The sequence below is a fragment of the Anas platyrhynchos genome, chromosome 4 (assembly GCF_047663525.1).
Source record: "Anas platyrhynchos isolate ZD024472 breed Pekin duck chromosome 4, IASCAAS_PekinDuck_T2T, whole genome shotgun sequence".
Lineage (NCBI taxonomy): Eukaryota > Metazoa > Chordata > Aves > Anseriformes > Anatidae > Anas > Anas platyrhynchos.
In genome coordinates this window covers 48455932-48470007 of record NC_092590.1, presented here as the reverse complement: position 1 = coordinate 48470007, position 14076 = coordinate 48455932, and the positions used below count along the sequence as shown (strand labels likewise).

General features: G+C 39.3%; 1 protein-coding gene across 9 annotated transcripts in view; it reads right to left on the bottom strand.

Annotated features, from left to right (window-relative positions):
* Positions 1-4626: 4626 nt before the first annotated feature.
* PTPN13 (protein tyrosine phosphatase non-receptor type 13) overlaps positions 4627-14076 on the bottom strand; it is a 109892-nt gene continuing 100442 nt past the window's right edge. For 6 of the 9 annotated variants that reach the window (XM_027456958.3, XM_072037532.1, XM_038178172.2 and 3 more), the window contains 9 exons: positions 13823-13905; positions 12544-12599; positions 11512-11615; positions 10153-10301; positions 9434-9524; positions 8384-8721; positions 7635-7850; positions 6417-6479; positions 4627-5454 (listed from right to left, as the gene is read on the bottom strand). In XM_027456958.3, coding sequence (XP_027312759.3) covers positions 5377-5454; positions 6417-6479; positions 7635-7850; positions 8384-8721; positions 9434-9524; positions 10153-10301; positions 11512-11615; positions 12544-12599; positions 13823-13905 — 1178 coding nt within the window. In that variant the 3' untranslated portion in view covers positions 4627-5376. The remainder of the gene's footprint in view (positions 5455-6416; positions 6480-7634; positions 7851-8383; positions 8722-9433; positions 9525-10152; positions 10302-11511; positions 11616-12543; positions 12600-13822; positions 13906-14076) is intronic. The other 3 variants (XM_038178171.2, XM_072037531.1, XM_072037534.1) reach the window with 1 other exon arrangement.

Here is a 14076-nt window from a genome sequence, read left to right as displayed (position 1 = left end):
GAGCAACAGAACGCCTCAAAAAGTTGAAAACCAGTATGAAAAATAGAGTGCTCTGAGGTAACACAAACTTTTTAAAGGATGGTGACACTACAAGGAAGGAACACTAAGATGTTTTTTGTCCTTAGCCTTCAGTAAATTCTGACTGGCAATGCCAAAAACATTGCTGATGCTGGAGATGCAAGAACTAACAGAACAGACTTATGCAGCAGGTTCTTGAGGAAGGCAAGGCTGAATAATTGGCATGCTACCTTATTTTCCACAGCAGAGTGTTCACAAGAATTTTTATGAAGAAAAATAAAAATGGTTTAATGTCTGTGGAATACAATCCAGCAGTAGAAAAGGTGGTGCTGAACATGTTCTTCCCCCAAAAGAAATCCGAAGAACTAAAAAGCACACACAGAGAGACACATACACGTATATATAATTGAGAAGAATTACGAGCACATGTTGTAAGCTGCAGATGTGCCATGTTTTTAATAGGATATTTCATTATCTCTATCTGCTTGAGGACAGTGTGGAAATACTATATATCTAGCTTTAAAAGAGTTGAAAAACCAAATTAGTCCACACAAAGCTCCTTGTTAATGAATACCAGGTTGTTTCTGTGACCAAGCTGACTCATTTAGAGGTAACACTTTGTTTGGGAATCTGGTTATTATAATCAAGTAGCAGTCGCAGCCCTACCAGAGGAAAAAAAAAAAAAAAAACAACAAATACTGAGGTCATCACAGTACAGCAATGGAGATGAAATCCACTTCCTGGGACTCATCTAAGAAAATTAGTAACTAAATCTGCTCCCAGCCCAACAATTTCGCCTTCAGATCCCATTCTTTTAGCCAGCAAGATCTTGCCTTCATTAAAACAAAACCAACCCCCCACTCCCAACATCTCATTACAAAACAAAGCTTCCTGCAGAGCCCACTTGACTAACCATGACAAATCAGTAGAAATAAAGCACAATAAGAGAAGTTCAAATTCAGGTCTGAATGCCACCTGCAGAAGGCATTCTTCAGTTTTATGAACCAGCACTGCTCACCCCCCCCCCCCCCAAGACTTCCAGGTGACTCAGTCGCTCTTTTTTCATAGTATACACAGAAATAATTGCTGAGTTACACCAGACACACTTGTATCACCAGTAAAATCAAGTAATGCAACACAACAGAACTCACCGTGCCGCTAGCATTTAGAGCTGTTGCCAGGCTGTCCCTTCAAAAGCTGCTTAAATGGTGAATAACGTTTCCCAGAACCCTTCTTTCAGCCAAGATCAACTAACTGCACTGGAAAGGTAGCACCGAACAGACTGTCCACTCCAGCAGGGAGAAGAGCCACAAACCATTCCAGGTTTGCCCCTGGTTTTGTTACAACTTGACTATCAGTGGATGGCATAACAAACTCAGATTTGCATCCTGAGGATGCTTCACATTCATGAATGTTAGCAAAACACCTCCTACCCACCCAACAAAAGGTCCAAAGGTCTCTACCCCTGGGGTGCTCTGAAACAGACATCACATATCATGCATATTAATAGCAGGTTTGGTTGGGTGTGAAATACTACGATGACATAAACCAAGAAGTTATTAGCATATATGAGGGGCCAAACCACTTTGGTTTCCCAGTGGGAGAATATTTTTCAACAGAGAGAAAGTCCAAAGCATTTTAAAAACATTATAGCACCTGCAAATCAGCTGGGTTTTCAACTTCCAAAGCTTAGATTTTGTTTTTATTCTACGTTGTTCATCATATGCAGTACTCATGGGCCAGACATTCTGTTGCTGCACCTTCCTGTAAGGGGTTTGCAGGGGGGTTATACCACTGGCTTCTGCCACGCCTGCAGAGTCACTCCAGAAAACCTTTGCTACGATGCAGTTCACTATGCACAGAGTTGGTCAGCTCCTGAGATTTCTCCTGTTTCGTCTTCCGCAGTCCTCCTCAGTGCCACCTCACCACACTGACAACGAAGTATGTGCAGCTGTGGAATTACCCAAGACACCCAAGAAAGTGAGTGGCTGTTTGGACTTGCACTGTCAGAAGATGACAGATGAGAGCTTTAATGGAAAACAGGCCCATGTCCCAGCAAGAAGCCTGCTTCCTTGTACTTAAAGCACCTTTTGAAATCTTTCCCTCCTGCCTTTTAGATCTTCTTGCAAAAACACTGGGCAGTTGATGCAGGGAAGCAATCCTTACTCATAGCAGAGTTTTCAATCATTCCTAAGTACTTACTTTCCCCAGATAGCTATTGAGCTAGCAGTAGAAGGAAGCCCACTGTGAAGGAAGAGGCTGCTTAGAAGCATTCAAGGAACAAAAGTAATGAGCCCTCAGAGCAGCCTCCAAGGAGTGATTGGAATTAATTCTTCATAGGCTGTTTCCCTCCTCTTGCATAGAGGAAGACCATCAACAAAAGCCAAAGTACAGATAAACTACTAATGGCACAGGGCTGCTTATTTAGCAAAGCACATATGCTTCTGTCAGCTAATTCTGTTTGGAAGAAAAAAGAATCCTTTCCCTGTTAACACAAGGACAATCCTTTAATTAGAGCCATAATGGGGTATGTATCGGCTTTTTCCCTAGTCTAGTAAACTTCCTGCTGAAAATCAGATACCCTGTAAAAGGGAAAATCCCTTTCAGCTCTAACATGCCCTGGTTGCTTAATCAGCAAGACATCACAATGTTATTTAAAAAAAAATAAAAAATAAGTAAACGAAAAGGTATGTGTGTGGGAGCACTCAAGATTTTTTTCCCCCTGAGAATTATGTGGTCAGCCTACTAAGAAATGACAAAGTATTTATCCATCCAGGGAAGTTGCTTCTTAATCACTTTTCCTCTACCTACTTTCAAGGGGACATCAAGATTTCAGGCAGTCTAACCCTGTGGAGAAAGAGAAACATCACTGCTTGCTTCCAACCTGATTCCCCATGGATACCAAGCTTAAGCAAGGACATGTGTGAGCACGTGCATTTTCTGGTAACAAGTTTTGATCTATGTGGTCCAGTTCAGCCCAGTGTCACAGATGGTGAGTTAATTCTACCTGTTAGGCAAAACACAGATACCCACCTTTCTCAGTGCCCTCAACAGGTACAAGACAAAGGAGCAATTTCATCTTTACTGGATATCAAATTCCTCAAAGCTGACACACGAACAGGAAGAAATTCAGACCAGTTTTTTTCTTTGCTTTTTCCTAGGGGGTGGGGAGGTTTGGTCAAGCTAATTATCCTCTGCTTTGGTGCACCCATCATTAAAAGGAAAGTGGGTACAATATACCGTACTGTAGATCTTCGTAGTTGTGACAACAACAAGCAAATCCTGGAATCTTCCACTGATTTCTGTTTCCCATGGGCTGTTTGTTGTATTGTGCAAATTGTTTGCACAATACAAATGCGAGCTTCACATTGCGTAGCATATAAAAAAGTTCCCGTTTCTATACTTTTTGTCATATACATGAAAACATCTAAGGGGAGAATTTAACAGCTTTTAATATATTTTTTATTCTAATAATGTAATTTTTTATTTCTGAAGATCAGACATATCCAAATCATCTAAACTCACTAGTTATGTGAAAACAGTAGCAGCATATCAGCTGTCTTTACTTACTTTGCCTGTTGACAACTGTAGTCCTGAAAATGTTCTCTCTTTACTTTAAAGCTCCTTCATACAGGTGCACTGTCAACATGGCTAGTCAATTTGCCTCTGCTTCTCACTATGCACACAGAATTTGTTTTCCTTCCTTAACATACACTGCTCTTAAATGGCGTAATTTCTCAGCTGTGCTGGTAAGCTGGAGGGAATAAAGATCATAGCATTACTGTGACAAGTGAAAAAGGCTCTTTTCCTTTCTTCAGTCATGCTATTGCTAGTTATATTACCATTAATAATATATAATGCCATTAAATAATCTAGATGGTGACCGTTCGAGGTTTGGGACAGCAGAACAGTGTGGTGTATGTGGTGGTTTCACACCAGTAGGTAGCTCAGCACCACCACGCTGCTCTCTCGCTCCCCCTCCTCAGACAGACAGGGAGAAAATACAGTGAAAATAAAGCTCAAGGGCTGAGCTAAGGACAAGGAGATCAATACAGCTACTGTTTTGAAGAGTGAAAGCTTGGAGAGTCACAGGTCTCTGAACTTATTTTTACCCTTGCAATGCAGAACGCTTCTAGCAGTTTTTCCATCATCAAAAACATGCCCACAGCTAAGATTTGCTTTCAGAACAGTTGGCTGTTTATAGTATCAGTAAAACACTGAGTTACTCAGAACTCAGTATCCTGCCTTCCCCATCAAACGTGGCTGGTCTAAGCAGAGCAGGTTCCGTTGTTGTCAGCTCACTGCCACAGCATCCAAGTACCAACCCACCATAAAAATGTGATGCAGGTCTCAATGCCCATGTATGCCAAAAAAAACAGGGAGGGAAGGGAAAATACCTCTTCCTTTCACCACGGTGTGGAAGCTCTCTAGAAGGGAACCCACAGTTCTGCAGCTTTTCTCAAACGGATACTGAAGAACGGGCACCAGGAGGGCCCTTTTGTTGCCAATCATGTAAGAAGTGTAGCAACCACAGTGTTGGGGAAGGATGCCCTGTTAGGCCAGGGAAATCAGGAAAAGGACACAAAAATACCCAGATCCACCGATCAGTGTATTTTAAGTGTATTTTTATTTACAGAGTAGAGATGCCTAATAAGTTATAAGGTTAGGCATCTGATAATTCAGCTTTTTTTTTTTTGTAAAAGTATATAAATATATACATGAAACTCTATCAAGTAAACATTATTAACTGTGATACTTACAGTAAACATTCACTACCATCCTTATGCTAAAAGGCATCTCTTAAAAGCTTAAATACTGATTTCAAGATACCCTCTGTAAAATAGTTCTAACTGCACTAAAAGGACAAAAAAAGGCTGTGCCATAAACAAGCTTTTAAAAGAGACTAGTAAAATATCTTCGTAATAAAGTTGACCAGGCCAAAAATACTGCTTTATCCCACCCCCTAAGAAACAAATACCCCAGAGCAGTTGCAGAACTGCAGGAGGTATTATAAGATTACTTTTTTTCTTCATTTTTTAATTAAAATATTTTTATTTCAGTACTTAATCACATATTAAGGATGCTGCAAAAAATGCAGCTTTTATTAAATATTATTTACTGTTATACAAGTATCTCACAGATGTGTCCATGGGCGTAAGACACTAGTGGTATTGCAAGAGCTATCCCTTTTCCATATACTATATACCTTATCTGGAGTGATGAAGAGACTATTTAGAAAAAAACATTTGACAGCAACTGAAGAAAATGACTGGAATAATATTAGCAGAACAAATAAAACAGGTGAAAGTCTTTAGATCTCCTTGCTTCCTTGTTTTAAAAGCACTTCCATTCAGTATTTTATTTCCCTCTCTGTTCTTCCTGTTGGAGATGGTTCAGGACATATAGGACAACTTGATAGCAGAAAATGTACTGATCCTGCAAGGGAAAGGAAACCAGAGTACACATGAAAAATGCTTGTACCACCTAAGCAATTTACTCTCACTTGCCACAGCACTTGATTTCAATACTATTTCTATAGTAAAATAAGCCAAAAAAAAAAACCAGACAATTGAGAATATACAACCTCAACTTTGAACAAGGATAGGTACTTGCCTGCCATTAAAAGTACAGTTTTACATAGGGCATTTATCCCTCCTTTTGCTTCATTTTTGATGTGAAATAGAATAGACTAAACACTTCACAGGAGTAGAAATGAAGACAGCAAGTGACCTTTAAAGATCTTTGATCATTCCAACTAACAGAGAACTCAGATTACTATCTGAGATTAACTAATAGAGAACTCATATTACAGGGCATCTTATCATCTTAAAATCTTAGGTTTTATAGGTCAATACAGGTTTGAGAGCTAATCTTTGTTTTGTGGGAGAGGTTGAGGCAATGATTCTTTCTGGTTTATTTTTTAACTGCAGTTAGACAAGTCCTTCATGTTCAAAAAGTGGTGCAAATCCAAAGTAAGGTTAAACAGCTCCAGATCCAGATTACTCCTAAGACACTCAATTTATTTCTAGCTGAACACCTCCCCCTAAAAGGTGGTTTCAAGACGTCTCCAGTAGTTTCAGCAATTCACAGCAGCTATATAGTTAGCCTTTCTCTTCAGCATGCAATGCAACTCTTTTTGACAAAAAAGCTCATCTGATTTCTACTCTGACACATGTTTTAGAAGAAGAAAACCCTAACTCCAGCTCTTACTATTATTTTTTAACCACAAATTGAAAGAGCACAAAGCATCCGATTTAATTCTCCCAACACAAACATCCCATTAAAGGACATGAAGACAACCACTGCATGCCTTACGAAAAGCTTCCTGGCACATCAGAGTTAGAATTCCAGCATCTTTCCTGTAGCTGGAAGGCTGAATCTGGAGAAGCCGGACTCACCTCTGTCTGAACCATCCCATGCCTCTGCAGACGCATCGTGCGCACCAGGTCTGAGATGTCAAACTACAAAAACAAACAGCGAGTGAAATGTTGAAAGAAGACATACCGCATGTAAGAAAATGAGCATCACACAGAGGAATCCAACTAGCTACATGAAACATTTTGTAGTGAAACGATTTACAATTCAGTATATCCTGCATACGTTTGGCAGATTACCAGCATGCGCTGTCTTGGAGCGCTAAGGATGTGGCCCTCCTACACCATATACCTTTCTCTTTTTTCTTTCGCTGTGTGGCTCTATTGGCTCTCTTGCCTATGCATACTAGGAACCAAGTGTATAGAAAATAGAGCCCCTCATCCCAGCCTAATACAATGTTTTTAATTTATACAGGTCTATATGAGTTCTAGACATTTAGTGGGTGCTTGGAAACCCTGCTGATGACATTATAGCTCGCTGCTACAGAATTCACAAAAACATTTGCTACACTGGTCCAGTGAAGGATACAAATATTAAGGAGGCTAGCACCCTCCTGTGGATCACCCTAGAGAGCAGGGTGCTGTCTCAGAATGAGGTGTTTGCACTGTGTGTTTTTGATGTTTTTTTGTTACTTGTTTTAAAAACAGAAGTTATACTGTCACTAAAATTGGGGTTCAGTTGCCTAAACACATATTCTGCTTGCCTTTAGCAGCTAGCTCTGCAAATGTGCATCAATCTCTGGCTCATCAAGCATCACATCTTTCATCTCTACCATCATTTACCACAATGGTTTCTCAGATCTGTCAGTACAACCAGCCAAGAAGGCAGGCATTTAAACTCTTTTCCTTCACTTGCCTGAGCTCTTGTGGTAATATACTTGTATTCCCAAGCCACACACTGAAAATCTGCTCAGTAGGTCTCCTTGCAGCACAACCAAATATGTTAAGTGGCACCTCATATAGCACTACTGAGCTTTCAACAATCAGGACACTTAAAGAAATTCCCTGATCTAATCCAAGAACCAAATGTTAGATCTCTCCTGCACCCTTCTGCATTCCCATCATCATTAAAGAAACATTTGCACAGCTGCTGCTGTTTTACATCCTCGTTTATGTTACACTAAGATGTGGCCTACATGCTGACCTCAAAAGCATGGCATTTTCTCGGAACAACTGATTGACTCCCATTGAGCAGCTCCTGCAAGTCAAAAGCACTGCTTACCCATCCCGCCAGGTACTTACATCGAGGTCTCTGCTGATTAATCCCAGAACTACATCTATACATATCAGGGTCCCCGACCGGCCAATGCCCGCACTGCAGTGAGTTACGATGGGTCCTGATTTGTAGACATGCCGCATGTAGGAGATAAAAGTTAGGAGGTCATCTGGTTGAGAAGGGGTGTCATGGTCAGGCCAGGCAATGAAGTTCAGATGTGAAATGTGCCGTACTTCACCTGTCTGAGGTTTAAGAACAACAGGAACAACAAAACGTTACACATAGAATGAAGAAAAAGATGGGTAAGTTCTCAAAAGAAGCAGTTTCTGAAGAGACGGATTTGCCCCATGAAAGCGGTCTCTAATCCAGTGAAACAAGAGAAGCCATGAGCTAAACTCCTAACTGAGAGTTAAACTGTATAAGGTTCAATGTGCAGGCTGAATTAATCATACACAGGAATGAACCAGACAGACTGAATAATGACTTTTACATCCTGATACATCTTTCTGTTTACTTGACCAATGGCACATAAGGAGCCACATTAGCATCATAAAATCACCCCCTGGCTCATCAGGCCTTCTCCTGTAAAAAGTCACCAAGTAGCACAACTTGCAAGGCAGAAGAGTTGCTCAGTAACATTCATTGGCCAGAGAGAAGGTCCATGTTACACCTCCACATGGACATTGCAATTGAAAGCAGGGAAGCCACAAGTATGAGAACTGAAACATCAGCACCCAGGAAGAAGTTCTCAGCATGCCAAATGAGATGCACTTACCTGAATCTCTTCTAGCTCCAGCACTCTAATGATAAAGCCCTTCAGCTGCTGGAATCTTACAAGAGCAAGCCGTAGTCTGTCCGTTATCATGGTAGTTTTATTGAGTACATCTGGCCAGTAACGCTGGCATTTTATCTTTTCTCCTTCAACCTCCTGAGTCATCATGGCAATCACAGTACATTTTTGTTCCCAGACCATTTGCCAGAAATCTGCTACAGTAGTAGGGAGAGGTCCTTGACACGCAATGTAAATAAACTCTTCATTCCCCACTGGCATGCGAATGAAGCTGGCATTGATGTATCCACCTTCAGTCCCAAGAGGTACTCTAGTGGTATCATCTGCAATCCCAACACAACAGAAATACTTCAATGCCATGCATGCACATCATCAGACCTTCACACCATAGAGATGCTGAGCCTTGCACACTCACATGCTGCTTATCTCCAAAGATGCTTCCAAATTTTATTAAAAATAAATCCCAAAACAACAGAAAACAATATAATACTTGCTTTAAGATACAAGTCAGTACTTCTTGAAAAAAAGAAGATAGCTAGGGGAGAAACTTAACTAACAGACAGGCTAAGTGACTAAAACTGCATCACCTTTGAAACTGAGTTGGAGTACTCAGAGGTAGCCTCTGTCAGTTCTCGTTACTCCTCAACTCATCTCCCAGCTAACAAACCAACTCGTATTGTAGGAAACTTACTGGCAATTGCGTATACGTTTGTTATTCCCAAATGTACATGGGTAAACTTATATTTATGAAGCCAGAGAACTTTTTATATCTCATTTAATAAGTGGAATCTTCTCAAATAGCTGCCAAACCCATGGACATCCACCCCTACCTACCACATGAATTAATTCCTTACCAATACTAAACTGCTTTATAAATATTCAATTTAAACTTGTAGAAAATGACATATTAACTTTTCCCTACTCAGCAGTAGAACTGGGACCGGGAATCAAACCATCTCAATTTGTGATCCAGTTCATGTGACCATACAGATGGAGACAGAATATCAGCACAGTGTCAGATTAGTTAGGACTTACAAGGAAGTATGTTTTTGTATCTGTTCTTCTTCCTGTTCTCCTTTGCTTGTCCAATCAAACACTGGTCCAATGGTTTTAACTCTTGAAGATTCTGTAAGGGAGAAATAACTCATACATTACAATGCAATGAATGATGACAAGTGGTAAACCAGTCTCTCAAAGACACAAAACAAATAAAATAATCCTACTGTGGATATGCACAAAAATTGGGTCACAGAAAGGAAACTAATGTCAGATACCTAAAAAAAAAAAAATACACCAACGTGAAACAAACCAATGAAAAAAAAAAGTGTGATCTAGTAAATACTTCATCTTCTCCTAAAGGAGAGTTTAACAATGTTGAGACATGGAAAGGACTGTTTTCTCATTTCTGCAGCTAGATTTTGCAGCATTTATTTACCTTATCCTTGCCTGTATATTCATTCAGGATAGAGAAATGAAATAAGAATTTACCAGAAATTTGCTAAAAATAAGAATGATGTAAACACATTTTTGAATTGAACTGCCAGCTCTACCTCATCTCATCTCTCAGCAGCTGGCGGGGGGGAAGGGAGAGATGTTTGGTGAAGGAAGTCTTTTCATCCTTTTAAAGAGCTGCAAATCAAAGTGCTGTGGTCTTTAAGGCAGTGATGAATCAACCATTCTATTTCTAACTGTTTCATCCTGTTAAAAAGCAGAGTTTTAGAAAACAGGACCTAAAAGGACAAATAGTTACTCACTTCAATCTCTTTAGAAGGGACTCCCTGTTCCAGCAATCCACGCAACATCCTGATGACAGACTTCAATTTGGCTCCTGAGTACTTGCCTCCAGGGAGTACATTCACAGTAGGGAGCGAAGAGATCTCTTCATTTGTCACCAAAGGGAAATCTAGCACAAAAATAAGGCTGATTTAAATGCCTGTATAAATAGCTAAAATTAAGGCAACATAAAATGCAGTGCGGTGCTAGATTTCTTTGTTACTGTTATATATGGTTTTCCTGCTATGCAGGGGTGACTCATACATTATTATCTTTTGCAAAAAAGGCATGACCAATAAAGCATCTTTGAGTGAAATGGTCTTTTCAATGCTATTTGCTACCTCTGTAGATAGTTTCTCAATTTGACAGGCAAAAGCAAACTAACAAACAGCAAAAAGCAAAATTGGCTTTCATTAATCCAGGTACCAAATAGAATGTTTTCCTGAACTTACAATAAGTAAACTAAAATAAACTCCATATATACTTTAAATGTAGGTTCTTTAAAACAATCTACAAAATTCATAAATATAAACATGGATGAGTTCAGAAGTCTCCAGTTAAATAAATAGCACGTCCTGTGAATTCATCTGTAGCACTTATAGTCAAGAGGGCTTTTAAATGTTAATTGTAAGATGCATTAAAAACATTGTTTTCTCCAATAAAGCCTGCTTCCTGTAAGACCTTCAGTGCTCCTCCGAAACAACAACAACAAAAAAATCATAAACCAGAAGTCTTTGCTATTGCAGTTAAGTGTCTTTTCATCTACTAGCTTAGGCAAAAAGTTTACATGGATTATTCTTTACTTCTTTTAATGAATACAGAAACTACAGACACAATGCTACTGTGTATGAATTTCAGGAGCTGACATTTCTAATCCTATCTCAAAAGGAAAAGACTAGCTTCTGCCAAACGCATCAAACTTAGCAGTACTTCACCCTGCCAAATTGAGCAACAGTGGAAAACTGAGACTCAATATAGAGGGAAAATATTGCACAATTTGAACACGTGGGTACTACTACAAGCACACAAGGTGTTGATTTGATCACGGTTAAACCACAGAAACCATCAAATGTTGCTACAGTTTTTGTCAGACAGATACTACGGGAGAGAACTGGTTTCAATTGTACTACAACTAGAGGCCAAATCTTGACAATACTTGTTCCGATCAGCTCTCAGACAGATACTACAGCTGTAAAGATCCTTTCCAGTGGGTAGTGGAGCTGTTATATTTCCCATTACACCCTCAAAACACATCCTAGACATTTTACTATTCATTTCTGACATATTGTCTCCTTAATGTGATCCTCAGTTTTCAGTTGATTATTTGCTGAAGTTCTTGCCTTTATTTACACGTTCCTGGTTGATTGATTCAATTGGCAATTCATCGCTTCCCCACGTGATTTCATCTTCATCTGCTTGACTCAAGGGAGGTTGTGGAGGTGACCTACAGAAGACAAGGAACATATGGAACAACACCCAGAGATAACACACTTGCAATCTAATGAGATAATATTAGGAGGTAATTTGTAGCTACAAGTTCTTCTGGACCAGATCCATACAAGTGATCTCAAAAACCAAAAAGAACAAAATCCACCCACACCCACCCACTTTTTTTCAATCACCACCGGGGATTTTAAAAAAAAGATGACAGTGGGGAAAGAACTTGGACAATATTACTCTAGTAATAATCATCACTTCAATTACATTTCATAGGCAAAGCAGTCAAATAACATCCAATTGAATATTTGGACCATTCACATAATTCAACACGAATGTACTAGGGTACCTATTTTAAACTGCAAGTATTCTACCTTTGTTGAGAATGGCAATAAAAATATCAAGTATCTATACAACATAACAGCACTGTTTAAGCCAAGATTCAACTCAAACTTTCCAGAGGCTTTATTACAACAGAAGCACATACATCTTGACTGAAGCACTACTTAGACTAAGGACAAGTATTAGCACAGAGAAACCACTGTGTGAATTTCCAAGATTCAAGGTGTCTCGAAGCAAAAGCTGGTAACGTGGCCAGGCGCATCCTTAGTTTTCCATATAAGAAGAGGAAGCCCCAAGCACCCAAGTGGAAACAGACTGCACGCATGTCCTAATTACATGTTAAAACCATATATCAAAGGAATAAATACAGCCGGGGCATGGTAAACCACAGAAGGGTGACTAATGTTCAGGTGAATTATAACCTTTTCAGTAACAAGAATAGGCAAACAGCAATTCAACAAGACATTACATACAGAATTATCCATATCCCTCTTCCCCTTGCACACACATGTATGCTATATTTGCATTATAACAGCTCTCTTCAGAACTTCATATCTCATGGGTTTACTTTCAAGCAACACTAGAAATCTTACCTTTCTGGCACAGCTTTTTCTTCACAATGGTCTTCACAACCATTTAAGTGTGTTGGCTAGTGGAAGAGAAAAACACATCAAGATCATAGTCATAAAGCTCATCCACTCTAAATTATCAAGGATGTGAGCAGGTATAGAGAGTTTTTCTGAAGCGGACTAAGTTCAGAGCATCAAATAACATAAGACTTTACTATTTTAGCTCACTAATGCAAAATAACAGAGAAGAACACTGAGCACTTGGAAGAAGGCTGCACTGTAACAAGGCCAACAGCTATCTTAAAATTATTCCTGACTCATGGCAGGAGTAGAGCCATCCACATTTTTTCCAGTTGACTTTTTTGTTTGTAATCTTAAAAACCTCTTATGAGGCAAGTCTGACAGGGAACACTTAGGCATCCTGAAAAGCCACCGCTGCCATAAAGAACAGAACAAGGCTTTACCTCTAAATTCTAGGTACTCCTATACATGTCTTCCTCAAAAGACAAAGATGACTCAGCAAAGAAGAGGGCATTTAAATTCTCCTTTGGAGAAAGAACAACTCTCCAAAAGGATTTATGCTTATTAGGCCATCCTGGAAGTTTCCACTGTCATAGTCAATTTTACTTTTGGATCTCCTAGGGAATGCAACAGAGAGACACATTGCCATTCTGTCTCTCAGCTCTCCCCAACTGGACAGAGAAATCCACAACAGCTAGGATATGGCAGATACAAAGGAGTTCTGATAATTTGAAGTGTGAAACCATACTAGGGCATCTAGTGACTGATGTAGAACAGGACATGTAATAATGCAGGGTAAATCACACATAGAAGGTATTCAAGTTAATGAAAGAATTCTAGCAAAAAGTAAGGAGAAAAGAGGCCTCAAATTTGTATGTTGCAAAGATAAATCTACACAATATTCATTGTGACTACTTCCCTTATTTGAGCAGGAATCAAGGCAACTTTTGAGATGAAATGACTGAAGTAACGCTAATGAGGTATTTTATCACTTAAAAAAACACATGGAACAAGACAAAAACTGGTTCTACGTGAGAATAAGTTTATGTTAATTCCATGCTTTGTTCTCTTGCATAATTACTTTATTAAAGAGTAATCATACGCTATTTCAAAAATAACTTTTTATACACCATTTAAAGCTACTATTGACAAAGATAATTTCATTTAAAATGCACGTTAAGGTTATTTCCGCAAGGCCTATACAAATAAGTAAAATAATAAATTAAAAGAGACTGACACAACAAAATCTGCAGACATGTCTGCCAGCTTATTGCCATCTCACCTCTGAAAAATCTTCAGGTAAAGACGACCCATCACAGTCAGTATCTTCAGACTTATCTTCTGTCAACTTCCCATTCATTTCTACTGTAGCAGGAGAATCAGAATGCAGAAGATACAGCATGAACACAGTGAAAGTTATCCTGAAACTACCTTCTCAGACATGTATTCCTGTGTAGTGCCAAACATCTCTAACAGAATTCACAGGTGCTAGAATAATCAAGGAACAACTTCCAAGTCCCTTTACTACCAGCGTGC